The sequence below is a fragment of the Myxine glutinosa genome, chromosome 1, assembly GCF_964187855.1.
Source record: "Myxine glutinosa chromosome 1, kmMyxGlut1.1, whole genome shotgun sequence".
Taxonomy (NCBI): Eukaryota; Metazoa; Chordata; class Myxini; order Myxiniformes; family Myxinidae; genus Myxine; species Myxine glutinosa.
This window is the reverse complement of record NC_136261.1, coordinates 258,910,992-258,932,013: the sequence shown is the minus strand read 5'-3', so window position 1 is coordinate 258,932,013 and position 21,022 is coordinate 258,910,992. Positions and strand designations below refer to the sequence as shown.

At 41.0% G+C, this 21,022-nt stretch overlaps 1 protein-coding gene across 1 annotated transcript in view; it reads left to right on the top strand.

Moving 5' to 3' along the window:
* Window positions 1-20,646, top strand: part of XPO5 (exportin 5) — a 169,973-nt gene extending 149,327 nt beyond the window's left edge. The window contains exons 28-33 of the mRNA XM_078786248.1: window positions 4,105-4,149; window positions 10,433-10,521; window positions 13,272-13,379; window positions 18,603-18,740; window positions 19,083-19,250; window positions 19,358-20,646. Of these exons, the coding sequence (XP_078642374.1) occupies window positions 4,105-4,149; window positions 10,433-10,521; window positions 13,272-13,379; window positions 18,603-18,740; window positions 19,083-19,250; window positions 19,358-19,510 (701 nt within the window). The 3' untranslated portion in view covers window positions 19,511-20,646. The remainder of the gene's footprint in view (window positions 1-4,104; window positions 4,150-10,432; window positions 10,522-13,271; window positions 13,380-18,602; window positions 18,741-19,082; window positions 19,251-19,357) is intronic.
* The last annotated feature ends 376 nt before the right edge of the window (window positions 20,647-21,022 follow it).

Genomic DNA, 21,022 nt, shown 5'->3' with positions numbered 1-21,022 from the left:
GTGCCTATACCTACATTTTTAGGGTCTAGGAATCCAATGGCAACATAAAATATTCAATAGTATATGGCAGCCATCTTGAAATCCAAGATGGCCGCCATAACAGACCTGTTTTGATGAATATCTCCATAATTAGAACAGCTATCTAAATGGTTGCAGTGCCTACACCTACATTTTTAGGGTCTAGGAATCCAATGGTAACATAAAATATTAAGCAGTCATATGAAAATATTAATTTTGCATAGTATCATGCATACTGGGAATGCATATAAATACTCTTAACAGGTTGGCATTCTTCAGTGATTAAAAGTGTCTATGACATCGCAGACTGTAACTGTGCCATCTTGTGGTTTTCTAGTCTTTGCTGCATTCTCCATCACATGCGCAGAGAGAAGTACAGGGAAGTGCAGCTTTCTTACACCGGCAACGACCAGTACATCCTTTTTTGCACCCACACTTAACAAGTTCATTGCAGATCTTTGCAGCCTCTGGAAGTGTTGTCCATATTGGTTTGAACTGGCCAGCAGACGTTTTTTGCCAACCCCATTCAGTGGGGCTTGCTAGATCAGGCTTAGCATGCAATGCTTGTCCCCAGCATAGTGCGCCTTGGTATACTGCCCGCTTTACGTGCTGCACAAGGGCATCATGTGTTGGTGGAATTGATTCCACAGGTCTGCCCTTCTTTGCAAACAGTTTCTTTCGTACAATGTTAATGTCAGTAGCAGTACTTGTGCGATCATACAACAGAATAACAAATCTCTCAATGACGTTCATGCAGGTTTCAGTTATCTCTGTGCTCTGGTGACAAATTTCTGCTAGTACCTCTGTGAGCTCAGGGAATGATTCCCACACATTCCATGCAGTTACCTTTCCATGCCCATTAAACGCTGAAGAAGTGTCACACCCTGTTAGTGCATGAAACATGGGGAGGGCTTTAGATTTCTCAGGGCCAAGAGCTGTGGCTATATCATGTGCAGAGATAAATCGCATGTTCTTGCCTGTCCCAAATTGTAACCATATCATCACTGAAAGCTTCTGGGATGCTGTAACTGCAAGCACGACAACATCTGTGTCCACAGTTTGTATGAGGACCTTACTATGCCCTCTCTGTGTTGCATCAGCAGCATGTAGGAACATACGACCATCTGCCTCTTCCTGAGTGCACGGGGAGAGTGATTCTAGATCAATGCGTGGTGGAGCAGTAAGAACCTCTGTATCAAGTGTGACAACTAGCTCCTTGCGCTGGTCTTCAAATGATTTAATTGTTTCATTGGAAAGGAAGCTGAAGAGTTCACGCTTGTTTTCATCAACTCGAAGAAAGTTCTGCCACTGTCCAGGAATTGCAACTGAGGTATCTACTCGTCGGCGAACCCCCTTGCCACGCTTTTCACGGGTCATGCTCTTAAGGCTGTCGGGTAGGTAACGGTCCCACACCAGATCAAGTCGGGTTGCAGATTTGTACTGTGAGAAAACAAATGGGATGAAGACCTTTTCGGCATATTCGCCAAATGTTTTGACTGTGCCAACAGCGGGCTTTAGCTTTTGAACAATTACTGCCCCGTCAAGTATGACACATGTCACCTCTGGCATCTGTGTGCTTGATGGTGAAAGTTCCTCTAAGCAGTCCAAAAGGTCGCTCTTTGTACCAGGTCGAAGCTTCCCATCCTTGGACAGAGATGGAGGGAAAGATTGATTTTCATGACGGAAAAATTCATCCATGTTTCCCTCGCGGGTTTGACGGGCAATATAGAGGCGAGAAAACAGTTGAACATCACTCTTCAATGAGGCTACCTTGTGTTTATCTATCAGCTGGTCTGTTACTGATGAGCTGCCAAACAGGTAACTTTTTGCGCGGGACGACATCATGCAAAGGCTTTGAGCGTTCAATCAGCCTCTCTTGCACAAATGACTCCAGAGCCTCCTTTCCCACTTTCTGCACGTCTTTCACACTTTGTACGACTGATGCACTTGCTATATCCTTTGTGTCAAGGACCAAAAGGTCAGCGGTTTCTTCAAGAAATGGATTACCTAGCTCCTCGATAACTGATACAAGTGATCTGACATGTTTGTCAAAGGTCATCTGGGTGCTTTTATTCTGATCATGATGCAGTGATGGCGCTTTGCTTTCATGTTGCTCCTGTGCAGTCTCAAACTCATCAATCACCCTTGAGACCTCTGGACCTGCAACCATCCATCTTTGCAGAGCATGGGCATTGTCCAGCAGACCCACAGCTCCTCCATCTCCCTTGATACGTGCATTGTTCTGTTCATGTGCATGATCTGTAGCAATTGAAGAAAATTTGCGTTGGGTCTTTTGTACCGTGAACATGCCAGCTCGGAAATTATCCAGAACTTTAGGGTGTGTCTTGTGCAAGTCCATCATATCACGCAAATGGACTGTGACCCATCTTGCATAGTGCGTATGGTCAAGAGCAAAGAACCACGGAAGAAGCTCCCATAAAGCATCTAAGTACATTTCAAAGTCAGCCTCCCTCAATGAGCGCACAAAGGTCAGGATGCTGTTCTCCAATGCCATCGTGAGACTCCAGTATTGGAACTGTGGGTGTTCCAATATGTTGCCATTGGATTTTATGTTGCCATTGGATTCCTAGACCCTAAAAATGTAGGTATAGGCACTTCAACCATTTTGATATCTGTTCTAATTATGGAGATATTCATCAAAATAGGTCTTGTATGACGGCCATCTTGGATTTCAAGATGCCCGCCATATGGGGTGAAATTGGGGATGCCCCTTGGACTAAAAATCTTTATTTTCGGGTATTCTAGCCATGTGCCAAGTTTCATGCTTTTAAGGGAAAAGGCACAATCGATCCGAATTTTTTAGCTAAGCCGCCCAGCTATTGTCAAAAACGGTATTTTTTGTTTTTTGATTAATCAATTAATTGAGGAGTTATTTAATTATTAGTGATTAATTAAGTATTTATTTAATTAATCACATTTCCTTTCTCTTCTGACCATTAACTCAGGCACCTTTTGAGTTAGGAAGCTGATATTTGGACATGCCAATGACCAGGTGATTTGGCTGCAAAGGCTATTTTTGATTTATTAATATTAATCAATTAATCGATTATTTATTTGATTAATTAGTAAAAAAAAATAAAAATAATCAGTTACAGATTCTGATGAAATGGTGGTGGTTTATGTGTTCTGTGACCGAATTGATTAATAATTTAATTTTTTCATGATTATTATTTATTTATTTTCATTATTAATCATTTATTTATTTTCTTTCTCATTTGGCCAATATCTCAGGCACCTTTTGAGCTGGGAAGCTAATATTTGGACATGACAGTGACCAAGTGATGTGGCTATCAAGGATAGTTTTGATTTATCGATTAATCAATTAATCAATTAATTATTTATTGATTAATCAATTAATTATTTAATTTTTTCTTAATGACATTTAATTAAATTTCTAAAAGATACATCTTCGGATGAAGCACTCGTGGTTTCGTTGTGCTATTAGCCAATTGATTAAGAAAATATTTTGTGATAATCTTTTATTGATTTTAATTATACAATTAATCAATAAATTAGTGTACACCTCTCCCTCGCAATGCAGCCTCTATGAGCTGCACTGCGGTATTGCCGGGCGCCGGAGGCACCCCGGCAATGCCGCGCTGTAGGATATTGAATTATATGGCATGGGGGCGGTGTACTTTGAATGTATGTGTACTTGTTTCTTGTTATTGTGTGTCCATTTGCACACACACATCCTATGCTCATCAGTTTCCATTTTTGTATGTGCATAAGACGTTATTCCTTTTTCATAAAGGTGGTGTTATTCATTCATTTCCGTGGTACAATTTTGAATCAAATAATTTGGATGTTTAGGTGAGCAGGTCTCTGCTTGACCAGTGCAGTTGTCCGAGCTCACTATTATAAGAGCTTTTCCCCTGAGTCATTACAAATTCCTGCCTGGAGGTGTATCTTTTAACTGTGATTACCTACTTGTAATGTTGAGCAATTGTTTTATTTGCAGTACTCTGAAGGGAATGTTTCATATGTTGCCTCTTTATAGATCTGACGTAAACATTACCTTTTATCTGTACATTACTTATTTTTATCTTTTTTTTCTTTTTACAGCTGTGAAAAAGGTCGCAGAAGCTTCCAAAGTGGAAATGAATGATGGTGAGAAACTTATTTTACAAGTTCACAAGTACCTGTGGTAGTGATTGACGTTCAGAACGTTTTTGTAACCTTTTTTTTTTTTTTTTTCAATGCCTCCATTAGCCATGCATGTTTTGCATGTTTTGCATGTTCCATGGATCTTGGTTACCAAGAATAGTGAGAGCAAATTTTGAAAGCTCATCGTCCTCAGAACGTTAAGCTGGAGGACCCGTCTTCCAGCACGAGTTGTTGGTTGACGTTAAAGACCCCACGTTGTATTTTGCGAAGATGAGGCAAATTATCGCCGGCACTGTGACTTTTTCTTTCACTATGTGATTTTTATCATTGAATGTTTTTGTCCAATTTGTTTTATCCCTTAATTTAAGATTTTTTTCTTCCTCCCTCCCCCTTCCATAACCCCAACTAAACTTTCAGCAGAGTGCATGCAACTCAACAATGCTCCATTTGCAATTTACTGTGTTGTCCAATTGTCACTGTGTTTTAAAACACTGTTGTACCTTGTAGGTTGCGGCAAGTCGTAACATATTGTCATGCAATGTCGTTCTTAACTAACAGGTACTTGTTGTTTTACAGTTGTTACTTCACTTGAATTAGATTGGGCTGCTGATTAATTCATTCGATTTGGTTTTCACTTATTGAAACAACATCTGTATTTTTGTGTGGTTGATATTTTCATTGATAAGTGCTGGCTTTCTTTATGCATTTACGTAGTTAGTTATTGTGTGGAGTTGTTGACCTCCCACAACCTTACGATATGTGACACAGTTGATCGATTGTACATACCCAGAATGGTTTGATGACCTGTCCGCATCATGGTAAGAACAGGAGACATACCAAACTGACCAGCTTGATGTATGTTTCTGTGTATCCCAAGATTGTCGAAACTAGATGGGATTTGTAATGTGTGTGTGTGTGTGTGTGTGTGTGTGTGTGTGTGTGTGTGTGTGTGTGTGTGTGTGTGTGTGTGTGTGTGTGTGTGTGTGTGTGTGTGTGTGTGTGTGTGTGTGTGTGTGTGTGTGTGTGTGTGTGTGTGTGTGTGTGTGTGTTGCAGAAAATGTGTGCCATGTATTCAAATATCATGCTAATTTTAAGTGTGTCAGCTCTATTACGAGACTTAACCCCATGCAGACAAAAAAAAAAAAATCCAAATCTCTCCCCCACTAATGACACATGCCATCTTACCTCCGCCACCAAAGGTGGATGGAGGTTATGTTTGTGAGTGCAGCTGCTTGGCGAATGATCATACTCGTAATTGAAATTGCATGCCTTATGCCATTTTCTCACTCGCAAAATATAATTTAACTTGAATCCTGGAAAAGCAAAACGTTTTTGAACACTAAATTGTGAGATATCGCCTTAATATCTTTACCTCCGCCACCAAAGGTGGATGGAGGTTGTTTTCACCCCTGTTTGTTTGTTACTTGGCAAAAAAATGTTTTTTTTTTTTGCAAGTATGTTGATCACTCCGGTTTGTGTGTGTGTTTGTTTGTTTGTTTGTTTGTTTGTGTTTTTGTTTGTTTGTTTGTGTTTTTGTTTGTTTGTGTTTTTGTTTGTCTGCTCACTTATACTTGCCTACAGGTCACAATTTTAAACCGATCTTCACGAAACTTTACCAAATGGTAGAGTTCGTGGTCCAACAAAATCCTATATATTTTTGGGATCAAAAGGTCAAAAGGTCAACCACGTTTTTCAAATTTCTAAAATCCTCAATTTTCATCCAATTGACTTGAAATTTGAATAGGATATACATATCGGCAAACTGAATTCAAACACCAACTATTTTTGAGATCAACATAGGCCATAAGGTCAACATAGGCCAAAGGTCAACTACTTTTTTCAAATTTCTAAAATCCTCAATTTTCATCCGATTCACTTGAAATTTGAATGGGATTTACATATCAGCAACTGAATTCAACCACGAACTATTTTTGAGATCACCATAGGCCAAAAGAGCAACATAGGCCAAAAGTTAACAACAATTTCATATTTCTAAAATCCTCACTTTTCATACGATTCACTTGAAATTTGAATGGCGTACACACATCAGTTAACTGAATTCAACCAACATCCCTGGTGTTAGGCTAGCGGCTAGGGTGCCGGCTTAGGATCCTAGGATCCTGGGTTCGAATCCCGGTCGATCGCTGAATTAACGCCAGGGTGTTGACTCAGCCTGTCATCCTTCCGAGGTCGGCTAATTGAGTACCAGTTCACTGGTAATTCCCTGTTTGTCGTTAAAGGCGGCAAAAAGGGTTGGTGTCAGGAAGGGCATCCGGCCGTAAAACATTGCTTCAAAAAGGGGACCAAAAAACAACAACAACCACGGTTCCCCGAAAAAGGCCAACCCCCGCTTTGCGGGGGAAAATGGCCTCTAACGGTGGTTATTTCTTATTATAACCAACAACTATTTTTGAGATCAGCATAGGCCAAAAGCTCAACATAGGCCCAAGGTCAACCGCTTTCTTCAAATTTTTAAAAGCCTCAATTTTCATCCGATTGGCTTGAAATTTGAATAGGATTTTCATATCAGCTAACTGAATTCAACCACCAACTATTTTTGAGGTCAAAAGGATGCTCTACTGAGTGCCATTCCACTTTGTTCTGTTTTGCCAAGTGTCGCTCTATGAGTGATTTTTCATTTGTTTGTCTGTCTTAGTTTGTTTGTGAACAAGATATCTCAAAAAGTTGTGGACGAAATTTTGCGGAGAGGTTGGGCATGTGACAAGAACGAAATGATTAGATTTGGTGAAGATCCAGATTCGAATCTGGATAGTATCATTTTTTAAGTGATTCTTCACCTTTGGGAGATGGGGCTAAAACGATATATAGCAGGATATCTCAAACAGATGTGGACGGATTTGGGCGAAACTTCGGTGGATCGGTTGGGTGTGTGTGACATGGACGAATCGTTTCGATTTTGGTGAAGATCTGAATATGGATTCGAATACGAGAATTTTTTTTTGTTTTTTTAAGTGATTCTTCACCATTGAAAGATTGGGTGAAAAGCGATATATAACATGATACATATTCTAAAAAGTTATGGGTGACTTATAGTGAGGTACCTCAGTGAAAATATCATGACACTGTGGACAAAAGTACCATTTTTTCACCAAAGCATCTCCATGGTATACCTTTGAGAAAAAAAGTAAGCTGCAAAAAATTGGATAATGGAAAGGGCAATATATGACGTCTTTTTGACGTCATCAGCTAATTATTACACAATTATATATATTGAAAAAAAATCGTTTAATTAGTTAGGAGTAAGCTGTGGAGCGTATTTTGACCTTAAAATATATGTTTCTGAGGTGAAGGAAATCAATGCAGTTGCCAATATTGTTCTTAGACTATCTTTACAAGATTTATGATGTCATTATGACATCATCAACTAAAAATAAGCTCGTATTACACACAAATTGGATTGGTTAGTCAACACTGACAAATGGAGAGTCTTTAATTCATAAGGCTATGCTTGTTGGGTCACAGAATTTAACGCAGCCGCACTTTTTTATTTAGACTGAGCTATTACATTTTATGATGTCATCATTATGTCATCTGCTAGTTGAATAAAAGGATTGATGGTTGAAAATTAAACATATTGAATTAAATATTTATATACATCATCGTCGCGCTCCGTTCCCCTGTTGTGATCAATGATTCCTTTGAGATGTAAAAAAATAACGATGTCCTATGTCATTATTACCTCACAAAAACACAGTGACAGCCCCCCCCACCCCCCCCACACACACACACACACACACATGTTTTATGCTATATTATTGTTGTAATTGTTACTCATGCCTTTGTGAGAGAATATTACGAAGTATTACCAGCCTCATTGATTCTGCAATTAGGATTGATATTCAACACCCTAATTATACTCACGGCAAGTGTTGAAGAACAATTTTGTGTACGTAAACAAAGCCATGAACACTTGTAAATAATTTAATAACACTGGGAAAAATACTCATTTGGTTACAACAGAAATACATTATATATAATACTCACAGCACAGGACCCGGGTCGGAAATGAGCATTCTTCCTCGATTGCGCGAACTTAGCTCAATTTATATCATTTTGAACAATAGGGGAATGATGACTGTGTCTCCCCCGTAGGAGGGGATAGGGGGGGAGGAGATCGGGGGCCGAGGGATTCTGATAAGGGATTAGGGAGGGGTAGATCTGGGGGACGGGGATCACTGATTCGGAAGCAAGAAGTAGGGAGGCGATTGATCGGGGGCCGAGGGATTCTGATAGCCATTGTCTTCTCAGCAGGTAACTTGATGACAAAGAAGTTCTGTTGTTTGTTTCACAAACTCTATTCCCTACTTAGTATTTACACAAGACTGCACATGAAAGATATGTATATCTTTCTATCACAAGGCAACTTTTGAGTCTACCAGAGTCTGAGTTATACTCTTGAATTCCTAAGTTTGTAATACATAGAAATACACGCATCTCAATAATATAATTACTCTTTTTCTACAAGATCATTATGAACTATAGCATAGTATTATTAAGATTCATCAAAGAACTAAACTATTTCGATCTCATTGTCATTACAATACATTTTATTAATGAAATGGGTCAGGGACAAATTTGAATTTGACTGCCTGCGATAACTCGCCGACTCCTAACAAATGTAGAGGTCTTCATAACTCTACACAAGTAATTAATTGTTCAAAGTTGACATGCACAGATGTGGAATAAGATTGATAGCTTAGTGTCAGTGATGAGCTGTGGCTGCAAGCAAATTATTTCTGACAGTTGCAACTGCAAAGTCCTGTGCAGGGTAGACCACTTCCATGAAAAGATCCTTTGGCTGTCGTGGGCGAGGGATTATGGTCAATGTTGTCCAGTGCACCGACAGTGAGTCCATTCCTGAGAATAGATGGGCACACAATTTGATCAGCAGTGAAGTGGTCACACATTGCAGATGCCAATTTATTCTACAGCTGCAGGACTTGGCTGTTGGAGATGCTCAACCCCAGTTTAGCCAGTTGGTCAACAAGTGTTCTGTTCCTCGTCAGTGTGTGAACATTCAATCCAATGTAGGCAGGAAGTGGAGGCTCTCGCTCTGGAGACTGTTTTTTGGGAGTGGCCCCTTTCTTGCAACTTTTCTTCGAATTGTGGAGGTATAACTGAGCTCGACGAGCTCGCTAGTAGATTGTGACATCATTATGATGTCATAAAGTACACTTCCTGTCATCCGATTATTTTTTTTTTTTTTTTTTTGCAGCTTAGCCTATTTTTGATTGTAACACATTGGCAAAGTTTTGGTGAAAAAATGGTGCTTTTTTCCACTGTGTAACGATCCTTGGCATTTTTGTTACTAAGGTACCTCACTATTATGACTGAACTAGGTGGTCGAGTTGGTTAGGTGACAAGAACAAGCCAATTAGTTTTTGGTTCAGGTCCGAATCCAGATCCGGCCTATCAGTGGGATACAAAACATAAACTGTTCAGCCTGGCGGAGGTATGCGCTCTCCACTGAGTGCCGTTCTAGTTAGATTCTGAATTTGACCAAGGTATTCACAGCTTCTTTTTTTTGTTTACGTTGCTGCCTTTATACCAGTTCCAACGACCTTCAAAATGTTTGTATCATGTGACTGTCACTTTTCAAAATGATGCTCAGTCGAGAAGTATTAATGTGTGTCAAATTAAGGCAGTACATAAAACTTCATCGCACAAATTGGAAAACATGGAAAAAATAAATTAAACTTTCATTTGTTCCCTTATTTTTGTTTGTTGGTGATTATGAGTAGTGTTTTGGGCTAATTCCAATGTTTTTTAAGACATAATTGATTATTTGTATATTGGTTTGGCCCATATAATGCAAAGGCTATGTACAACACCGGCTCAATAGACACGTTATACAGACAACTTCTGAGAAAACTCTGAACTTTTTGATAGACACGGACACTTTCTACCCTCAAACCGTGGAAGACAATTGTTAACATGTAAGGCCTTTTATCACCAGTTACCCGGCACACCCCCATTTCATCAGGGTTAGTCAAGCTATATTTAAAAAATGGGACAATGCAATAGGTTGAGAAAAACTTCAATTACAAAATGAGGCATGGTATTTTAAAATGATGGTTATGTGTGCACGTCAGTTTGTTTGTTTTGTCCATCTTGTTCCTAATAGCTATACACAAACAAGCTCTTACACCATTTATATTTACCCTGAATGGTTCCCGATACTGCCAGCGGTTTCTCTGGCGTTGCCTCCGCTAATATTGATTTGTGATCTTTTAGCAGAATCTGACCTTGTTTTATTTATCTGCAGGAGAGGAACCCATGATGGCTACAGAACAGTCCTGGCTCCCGGATTTCAGTGAAATAACTGAGCTTGGAAAATTCATCCTCAGTAATGAGGTACTCCTCATTAAAATGAACATGCCAGGCATTCTCATCATGCATTGACTTTATGTGGCTACGAGAGCATATTGAAAACTAATGGCTCCTGTTCTTTTTCTCCAAAACAGGTAAATATATTCGAATGAAACAGACAGATACAACTAGAAAGGCACTCAGTGGAGACCATACCTCCGCCAGGCTGAACAGTTCGCGTTTTCTTACCCACTGATGGTTCGGATTTGGATCAGGACCTGAACCAAAATCTAATCAGCTTGTTCTTGTCACTTACTCAACTCATCCACCTAGTTTTGTCATTGGTCTACTGCAACTTTTTTCAAATATCATGCTATATGTCGTTTTTGGCCCTATCACCCAATAGTGAAGAATCACTTAGAAATTTAAAAAATTCTCAGCTCCAGATCCAGATCTTCACCAAAATCTAAACGTTTCGTCCTTGTCACATACCCAACCTCTCCACCAAATTTAATCCAAATCCATCCATGACTTTTTGAGCTAGCCTTTTCACAAACAGCCAGACAAACAAACAGATGGGTGAAAACATAACCTCCACCCACCTTCGGGCTCCCGGATTTCCCGGATAGGAGCTGATACAGTGCCTTCAGTTAAGTAACTTAACATTAGTTTTTACCACGGCAGAGGTAAAAACATAAATCTTTATTCTACCATGGTTCATATTTAGAAAACATCATCCCCACCACGGTCCATATTTCTGTGAGCGTTTCAGTAGTTTTGTAATGCCGTCACAATATAATTGTGTCCTGCTGACTTAACCAGTTCCTCACAGAAGTCTTGACATCATCGGAACAAATACATTCTCCATGAGATTGACTTGCACAAGAGATAAAAACCTGACAAAGCAAAGTCGGGGTTGGTGATCCTTGGTGATGGGTACTCCATTAACCCTCTCGTATTCTCAGGATTGTAATTGTGCACCCAGCTCTCATCTCCAGTCGGTCACCGCAACTCTCATCTCCAGTCGGTCACCGCAACTCTCATCTCCAGTCGGTCACCGCAACTCTCATCTCTAGTCGGTCATTGCAACTCATCTCCAGTCGGTCACCGCAACTCTCATCTCCAGTCGGTCACAGCAACTCTCATCTCCAGTCGGTCACCGCAACTCTCATCTCCAGTCGGTCATCGCAACTCTCATCTCCAGTCGGTCACTGCAACTCTCATCTCCAGTCGGTCATCGCAACTCTCACCTCCAGTCGGTCATCGCAACTCTCACCTCCAGTCGGTCATCGCAACTCTCACCTCCAGTCGGTCATCGCAACTCTCACCTCCAGTCGGTCACCGCAGCTCTCATCTCCAGTGCTTCATGCTTCATAGCACTAACGTTGTGTTGCCCTCTGGCATCTTGACTAACATAGCACTGAGGCATCTAGTGTCAGAATCACGAAACTTCGCACCCAGTGGAGGGAAGAACTAATGTGCGGACTGCGCTTTGTTTCATTCCAATATTTTTTTTACCTCTTTTGGGCAAAATAATAGGAGGTATTACTTTTGAACACGCCCTCGTATATGCTTAAACAATTTTTAATACAATGTCCCTCGACTTCATTGCACTGGCGTTATTTGTCTTTCAACCTGCTTAAATCCGTAACATGGAAGTTTTCAGATTGCTCGCTTGTCCACGTGTCATTCGCTTCAGTTAGTTCCTCGTTGTGGATGAATCGACAACCATGCAGGTTGGACTTCAAATGTCGAATCGTAATAAAAGCCTGAGCCGTACAGGTTAATTGGCTGATCAAAGCCACAGTCACGAATGGGAGTCAACGCAAAAGGGGCCTTTGGCAAAGACTCATTGTCGTAAAGGCGGAAAACATCTTTGGTCCAATATTCCTCGCCGTTCTCCTTTGATGATCTGCAGCAATTTGTGCATGACGTTGACATGATGATCCCCTGCGATTGCAGTTTTGAGAGCTACATATCCAATCGGCCAGATTATTTTGTCATCCTGGAAAATCGACGGCATGATTTTTCCGACTGAGGTTTGGGTGCAAATTATTTTGTGGCGATGATCCATTACATGGATTCCAATTTGGTTTCAGGAAGGATCCCCATGGTAAAGCTACAAATCATCACCTGTGAAGTACATTATGATTGACTGTATATTTCGAGAATCTCGTGACATGATGCCCGCCATCGCTGTTGATCATGAGTTCTGAGGTTTTTGTGGAACTCTATTGGTGAGACCTTGGATTTGTCCAAGTGTTATTGGATGATGGTAAAAACGTTGTATTAATAAATCCCAAGTTCCTTGGCTATTTCAGTTACCTTAACAAGGTGATTGTCCATGATTTGTGCTTCATCCTGGACAACAGTATGTGGGTCAGTTACATTGGCTGGTCATCCATCCTGACCTGGGGTCATCTTCAAGGGTTTGTATGCACGCCTAAAATCACCTACCCATTTGCCTACTGTAGAGAATACGAGTGTGCACCTTCGCCGGACACACTCACCATGCGTTCGTGGATTTATTTGGAGCTGGTACCATCTTGGCATAAAAGCTTTAATGACACCTTGATGCTTAGTTTTGGTACAATGATCTGCAATTGTACTAACATTAGTTATGCCACAACAAACTTGAAGATGCCACTGAAACACCATTAGATTAATGAAACATGTAACATATGGCAAATATGCATGTAAAAATACTGTGGCTCGAGAGTGCCAACAACTACCCCATTTCTAGAGCTTTTTGAATGCCTCTCATACCAAAACTCCTCTTCTTACCCTTACCCTAGCAAATGGCTGAGACTTTGACATTGACTGCATTCCATGCGCTGGCGTGGAAAGATGGTTTCACCGCACACAAATCTGGGAGCTACATTTGCTGGGCCATCATCAAGCAGGCAAGCCAAGTTATCTGAACACCTGTCAAACTTTAGCTGTTTTTGTGAAGTCCATATGGTGGTTTAGTGCACAGGTCCTATCTTCATTATTTTGCATAAGGTTTCTCTACCCATGTACCAAAATAACAGCTATCGCAGTTTCAGTCTCTGGGGGGGGGGGGGGGGGGGTTCCTTGTGTCTAAGGCTGTTGTAGGAGCTTATACAGTGCCTTCAGAAAGTATTCACACCCCTCGACTTTTTTCACATTTTGTTGTTAGTCTGAATTTAAAATGGATTAAATTGAAATGTTTTGTCACTGATCTGCACATAATACCCCATAATGTAGAAGTGGAATTTTTTTTTACAAAATAATTAAAAATGAAAATCTGAAATGTCGAGTCTATACATATTCGACACCTTTGCTGTGACACCCCAAATTGAGTGAGCTCAGGTGCATCCAATTTCCTTTGATCATCCCTGAAATGTCTCTACAACTTGAGTGGAGTCCACCTGTGACCAATTAAATTAATTGGACATTATTTGGAAAGAAACACCTTTCTATATGAGGTCCCACAGTTGACAGTGCATATCAGAGCAGAAACTCTACCAGGAATTCCAAGGTACTGTCCGTAGAACTCTGAGATAGAATTGTGAGGAGGCATAGTTCTGTGGAATGGTATAAAACATTTTCTGGAGAGTTGAAATTTCCCAAACTCCCAATCACAGTGAACTCAATCATTAGGAAATGGAAAAAAATATGGAGCTACCCAGAGTCTTCTTAGATCTGCCCCCCGACCAAACTGAGCGACCAGGCAAGACGTACCATGGTCAAGGGAAGCGACCAAGAACCCAATGGCCATTGACAGAACTATAGAGTTTATTGGCTGAGATGGGAGAACCTGCCATAAGGACAACAGTTTCTGCAGCACTTCACAAGTCTAGGCTTTGTGGGAGAGTGGCCAGGCGAAAGCCACTCCTGAGAAAAGGCACATGATGGCAAGCCTGGAGTTTGCAAAAAGGCATGTGAAAGACGGAGAGCATGACACGAAATATTCTGAACGAAAGTTAAACTCTTTGGCCTGAATACAAAGTGCCACGCCTGGTGGAAATTGAGCACTACTCAACACCCATCTAACACCATCCCTACTGTGAAGCATGGTTGTGGCAGCATCATGCTATGGGGATGATTTTCAATGGCAGCGACTGACAGACTTGTAAAGATAGAGGGAACAATGAATGTAGCCAAATACAGGCGAATCCTTGAGGAGAACCTGCTTCAGATTGCAAAAGACGGAAGATTTACGTTCCAATAAGACAATGCCCCAATCATTCAGCCAAGCAGCACTGGAATGGCTTCAGAACAAGAACATAAATGTCCTTGAGTAGCCCAGCCAAACCCAAGACTTTTTCACCAACGATTGCTGTTCACCAATGCTCCCTATGAAACTTCACAGAGCTTGAGCAAATCTGCAAGGAAGAATGGGAGAAACTCCCCAAATCCAGATGTGCAAAGTTGATACAGACGTACCCAAGAAGACTCGATCAAAGCGGTAATCACAGCCAAAGGCACTTCTGTAAGGTATGGACTCAGGGGGTTGAATAATTATGTAAATTAGATATTTATGTAGGTAATTATTATTATTTTGTAAAAAAACTTCTTGAAAGAAAATTCCATTTTGACATTACGGGTTATTCTGTGTAGATCAGTGTCCAAAAAAAATAATCTCAATTTACTCATTTTAAATTCATGCTGTAACAACAAAATATAAAAAAGGTCAAGCGGTGTGAATACTTTCTGAAGGCACTGTAATTAAGATAAAAGTTTGCCAATTTTGTTGTTTCAACACACTAACAGCACAAAGCAAACGTTTTTTGTGTCTTGAAACCACTGCCGTTTCAAAGAAGTCATACCAAACCATTTCCACATCATGGAAATGTGAATAAGGCATTTATTTGACATTTTATTTGACAATAAGGCATGACATTTCGTCAAGATCATCATGTGAATAAGGCAAGTATTTTTGTGGGGCTTTTTCGATGATTGCAGAATTTTCTCCAAAATATTGTTATGTCGATGTGATAGTGATATGTAGAGCAAATAGATCTGAGTAGGTAACATGCTTCGTGTGTCGCGGTAAGGAAAACTACCTGTAATAAGTTATTCATGTGTAGGCATTTGCCGGGTTAAGATGTATACTTGTGAACCTACCAGGAGGTTTGTGTGTTAAGTAGTGTAGGGATTAAGAATAAACCCCTGTGTGTCCTCACCTGGTTAGCCAAACCTTTGTCTCTTTTGGCACCGCAACTACATAGACCGTTCCGACAGGTCCTTAGTTAGGATCTTTATATACACAAAGAATTAAGTTAAGCACCCCCCCCGTTTTTTTACAACCTCGCACATTACAAGTTTGTTGTCGTCAAAACAGTGTAATATACCCATGATATTGCTATATTTTCTGGAGAAGTGATATTATGGTCACATAAAAACATAACAATCATGCCGTTTTCAATATTTTATTCTGAATAATTTAAGGTGAACTTTTTTGGGAATTTTAGGCATATTTTCACCTCAATTTAAGTATGGAGCTATAGGTCCATCACGGACAGTGTGGATGACGTTTATGTTTTCTAACGTACAGTCATTGTTCTGAGAAGACCTCTAGCGATCTTTGCGTCAATAACGTGTGTAGGACCCACGTGATCGGATCACTGACTCAACCCTACGTCGCATAGACCCTGTAAGCCGTCGTATGCGTTGCTGTGGCAGGTTGTTCCAATTCACGTAATGCACGTAATGCACGTAATGCAAATTGCGAAGATGGTCCCTCCAATAGCCAATCTGGATGAATTGGAACGTGCATTACATCGGGAATGGAACAACCTGCCACAGCAACGCATACGACGGCTTACAGGGTCTATGCGACGTAGGGTTGAGTCAGTGATCTGATCACGTGGGTCCTACACACGTTATTGACGCAAAGATCGCTAGAGGTCTTCTCAGAACAATGACTGTACGTTAGAAAACATAAACGTCATCCACACTGTCCGTGATGGACCTATAGCTCCATACTTAAATTGAGGTGAAAATATGCCTAAAATTCCCAAAAAAGTTCACCTTAAATTATTCAGAATAAAATATTGAAAACGGCATGATTGTTATGTTTTTATGTGACCATAATATCACTTCTCCAGAAAATATAGCAATATCATGGGTATATTACACTGTTTTGACGACAACAAACTTGTAATGTGCGAGGTTGTAAAAAAACGGGGGGGGGGGGGGGTGCTTAACTTAATTCTTTGTGTATACAACACTAAATAACGCCCTCCCCTGACATGACTTCGAAAGGAAACCAGGCCAGGATACCGCCGCATGGCCGCCGCCATTTGCACCTCCGACGGGCCTAACCAGATAGAGTGTCACGTGCTATGATCACACCACAGATCTGTGATTCGGTGGAGGCCACTGATTGGGTGGCACACCAAGGCTGACGTCACCGCCGCGGAGTGATACGAGGTGCGGCAGGACTTTCGTGGAGTGACAGGGTTGGTTCCGAGGAGTTGCGCAGACAGAGTTGGTTCAGGGCAGTTGCGCGGCAGTTGGTTCAGAGCAGTTGTGTGGCAGTGGGTCTTGCCCCGAGTAAGTCTTGAGACACAGTAAAGTGAGTGAGTTGGCAAGCAGAGGAGTTGGCCAGCAGTGGAGTTCGGACGGAGAGAATTGTGAGAGTTGCTTCGTTGGCTTGAACTTGGCTCGAAGCGGCACTTGGCGTGCAGTGGACTCGCGCTCTCTTCCCCTTTTTGCCGTTCTTCGTCATTCTGTGTCCGTGCTCGAGTTGAGGGTCGACCTTGTGTGGAGCTCGCTGGCCTGCGTTGGACGCGTGGTGCCTGGTGCACGGACCTCGTGGGCGGCGAGAGGATCGGAGCTTGGAACGGGGCCGACCTCGTGTGCAAACGATCGGAGCGTGGAGCGGGGCCTGGTGGTGCGCGAGCGGCGCCATGTTACACGCAAGACTACAGACAGATAACACTGCACACTACATTGCCTTTCCCAATTACACCACGAACGTGTTTCTTTTGTTAATCCATTCCTTTGTTCTTGTTTCTGAAGTCGGTGTGTGGGATCCCACTTTAGTTACCTTATTTTATTATCGGCGCGAATTTACCTGTCCTTGCTTTTATTTGTAATAAACCCTTGTATTATTTTCTATTCCCCGTTACACCTGTGCCCGCTTGAGTTAATCCCCTTACAGGACCGGAGCTACGTCGGTGCGCTGAAGGTAAGCTTTTGCCGCAGCCTCCATTTTCCTTCTTCCTCCCGCGCGACATATAGCTGAATCCGTGTTTGGTTGTTGCCTCCGAATAAGACAGTTTAGGCCATCCGCGACTCTGGTGTTAACCGGAGTTGCACGACAACATCATATTTTCACCGAAAATAGTTTATTTTCTCCCTAGTTTTTTTTAATGTTTGCTTTGACTTTGTCGCACTTTTGGGTGGGGGTGGGGGGGGGGGGGGGTAGAATGGATTGGGCGGGATAGATGTGGCTGGCCATAGAACACAACAGTAACTTGAATAGTTCGGCCGAGGTCGAGGCCGTTTATTCCCGATATGTGAAACACTGCAACCTATGCCTGCATAAAACAGATTTTTTGGAATGCAGGCCACATTTTCCATCCAATCATCATGTAACTTTATAAAAAGCTAACGTTTCAAATGCACACATTTGTTATTTGGTCATATTGGTTGTGGGGTGGCATTGAAAGTGAAAGGAGGTGCAACAGAGTACAATGTACAAACAAAAGCACATCTACACTTGCCATTTGAGATGATTCGAGCCCAAATTTTCCGAGCCCAAACTGAAAAAAACAGGAAAAGGCTGGAGTCTGGAATAGACTTCCTGCAATATTCCAGGAATTCTCAGGAAACAATTTACCAGGAATAAACGACTAGCTCGGGCTCTATTTGTTTGAAATATTTTGTCAGCTCAAGAAAGTTAGGCTTTTGCACCATCTCTAATCTCTATGATACGCTGTGTGGCACAATAGACAACATAAAGGATGATGAGCACTAAAATATTATCCTGAACTTTGTGTTGATCACAACTTTCAGTAAGAGTCCTTTTTCATCTCAATCACAAAATGGCCTCGGCCGACGTTCCACAACATGGTCAATGATGTTTGTGGACGCCTATTACCCAGCATGTAATACCTGAGAAGTCTTTCACGTGTCATTTTGTGAATGTACAGATAACTCTGGGATCGTTACCACCTGAATCCATCACTTGGATGTTCACCTGCATCTTGCGAGGCCTGGAGACCCATGGGCAGCATGATGGGTGCCGCACTGTATTGAACAACCTTGCTTTCAAAGCATACGAACACCTGGTGGGACCTTCAATATATATTTATACATATATATATATTGTGTTGAGGAAAACTTAACAGCTGACTAACAAATGGTGCAAGGTATGCATCATAAAAAAGAACTCGTCTAGCCTCTGATATTTCATGGACTGCCATTGATGGTATTTGCCATTTAGTGCTTCGTTCATCCTTTTTCTATAACAGTGCAAAAAGTCTGCTATTGGTCTGTTTGGCACCTCCAAGAATGAAAGGGTGCCAAAAAGATCATTCGAGCCATGAAAAAAGAAACGAGGGAAAGAAAGATGTGTCATTGATTGTGATTCATATGTATTCCAATCTAATGATTCATTCTCTTTCCTTCAGCGACCGATGTACCAGGAGGTGAATGATGTGATGAAGCAGGTCCCCCAGATCGCTCTTCAGTCACTGCAACATTATGACGACTGGCTTCTAAATCTGAAGGGCTTGGCCAACACTCCTGAGAAACGTCGCCGGGAATGTTTTAAGAAAATGTTGAATGGAGTCGTCGCGGTGAGGAATGCGCTGCGATGCATTCGATGTTTTTGTATGACTGGCTTTCTTTTTTGATTACCTTTATTCATTCACCAACTTCCTTGTTTATTTTCCTGCCGTTGCAGACGAATATAGCGCAGTTGTTCCATAAGAAAGTCCACATTCCAAACCTCCCACGCTTCATCAAACCTCCCAAACCAGCCGTCGGCATTGAAGATATGAGACAGGAAGACATCAGTCTTACAGCGCTGTTTGATCCACGGTCAGAGGGCCTCTAATATATCCCTCAACGTCCAGGCCAGTTTGTGTTGTCATTGTTACACAACGGCCGTTTTCCAATGGCCCAGTCAGTCTTCACTTGAAAGCCAAACACCCACCACCGGCTATTTCACGTGTCGTTGCACGGGCTGCGAAGGTTTAACTGGGGAGTCAGAAATGTTCACTCTCGCATGAACGGACTTCTTCTTCTTCTTCTTCTTCTTCTTCTTCTTTTTAGTTTGTGCAGTTGTCATTTATCTCATTTGTCATACTTATGTCATACATTATCCTCTAAGCATTTCCACAAAAAATAATCATGTGAATTATGTATCGAGGAATCATGAATCACATGAATCATATGAATTATGTATCAATGAATCATGAATCGTATGAATTATGCATCACGGAATCATGTGAATTATGCATCAATGAATCATGTAGGAATCATCAAGGAATCATCAATCAATCAATCAATCATCAAGGAATCATGAATCATGTGAATTATGCATCAAGGAATCATGAATCATGTGAATTATGCATCAAGGAATCATGAATCATGTGAATTATGCATCAAGGAATCATGAATCATGTGAATTATGCATCAAGGAATCATGAATCATGTGAATTATGCATCAAGGAATCATGAATCATATGAATTATGTATCAATGAATCATGAATCATATATCAATGAATCATGTGAATTATGCATCAAGGAATCATGTGAATTATGTATCAAGGAATCATGATTCATGTGATTGTCGAATCATGTTTTGATTGAAAATGTCTATACAAATTGGGCCAGTTGGGCTGCAGATGGATACGACTACCCTAGATGATGCATTTGATGTGAAAGATTCTAATTATTAATTTACCCCAAATGGTTTATATCAGATGAGTTGAAAAACGTTACGGTAGTAATCCTGTTCGGGTGTCACGTCCATGATATCAAACTATCAGGTGACGTATTGTAATCGATGCTATAATAATGGAATCTTTTGTTTTTATTCCCCTTCCTTCAAGTAATATGGAGATGGCCCTTGGCGTTTTTATTTTTCTTTCTCAAGAATGATTGGGGATGATTTTTTTATTTTTTTTTATTTTTTTTAGCAAATGTTTTGTTTTGCGATTGAAACGAATAAACTTTGCATTTGTTGATGTCTGACTTTACAAGTTGGAAGAAACAAGTAATTTGGGGAAAGTAGGATTAAAGTATTTCCCTGATATTTTACTTTACTGGCCTACCCAGTTGCAGAAACATCTCTTATGGTGACCACCACACAGTTGTTGCAAAGTGCAAAAACTCATCTGCACAACTCAAAGATGATGATACCATAATCATACAGTAGAGCATTATTGTAAAGTGGAACTAATACCACTTTGGCTCTTCTTCTCTTCCCTTTATACAGTATGAGGTCTGATAGTATCAGAGGTCCGATGGTACCAAGGTTCTGCCCTGCCAACGATGCTCTTCCACTCACCTCTGTTTGGCCAACTCTGTGTACCCTCCAACCACCCCTACCTTACTGATATA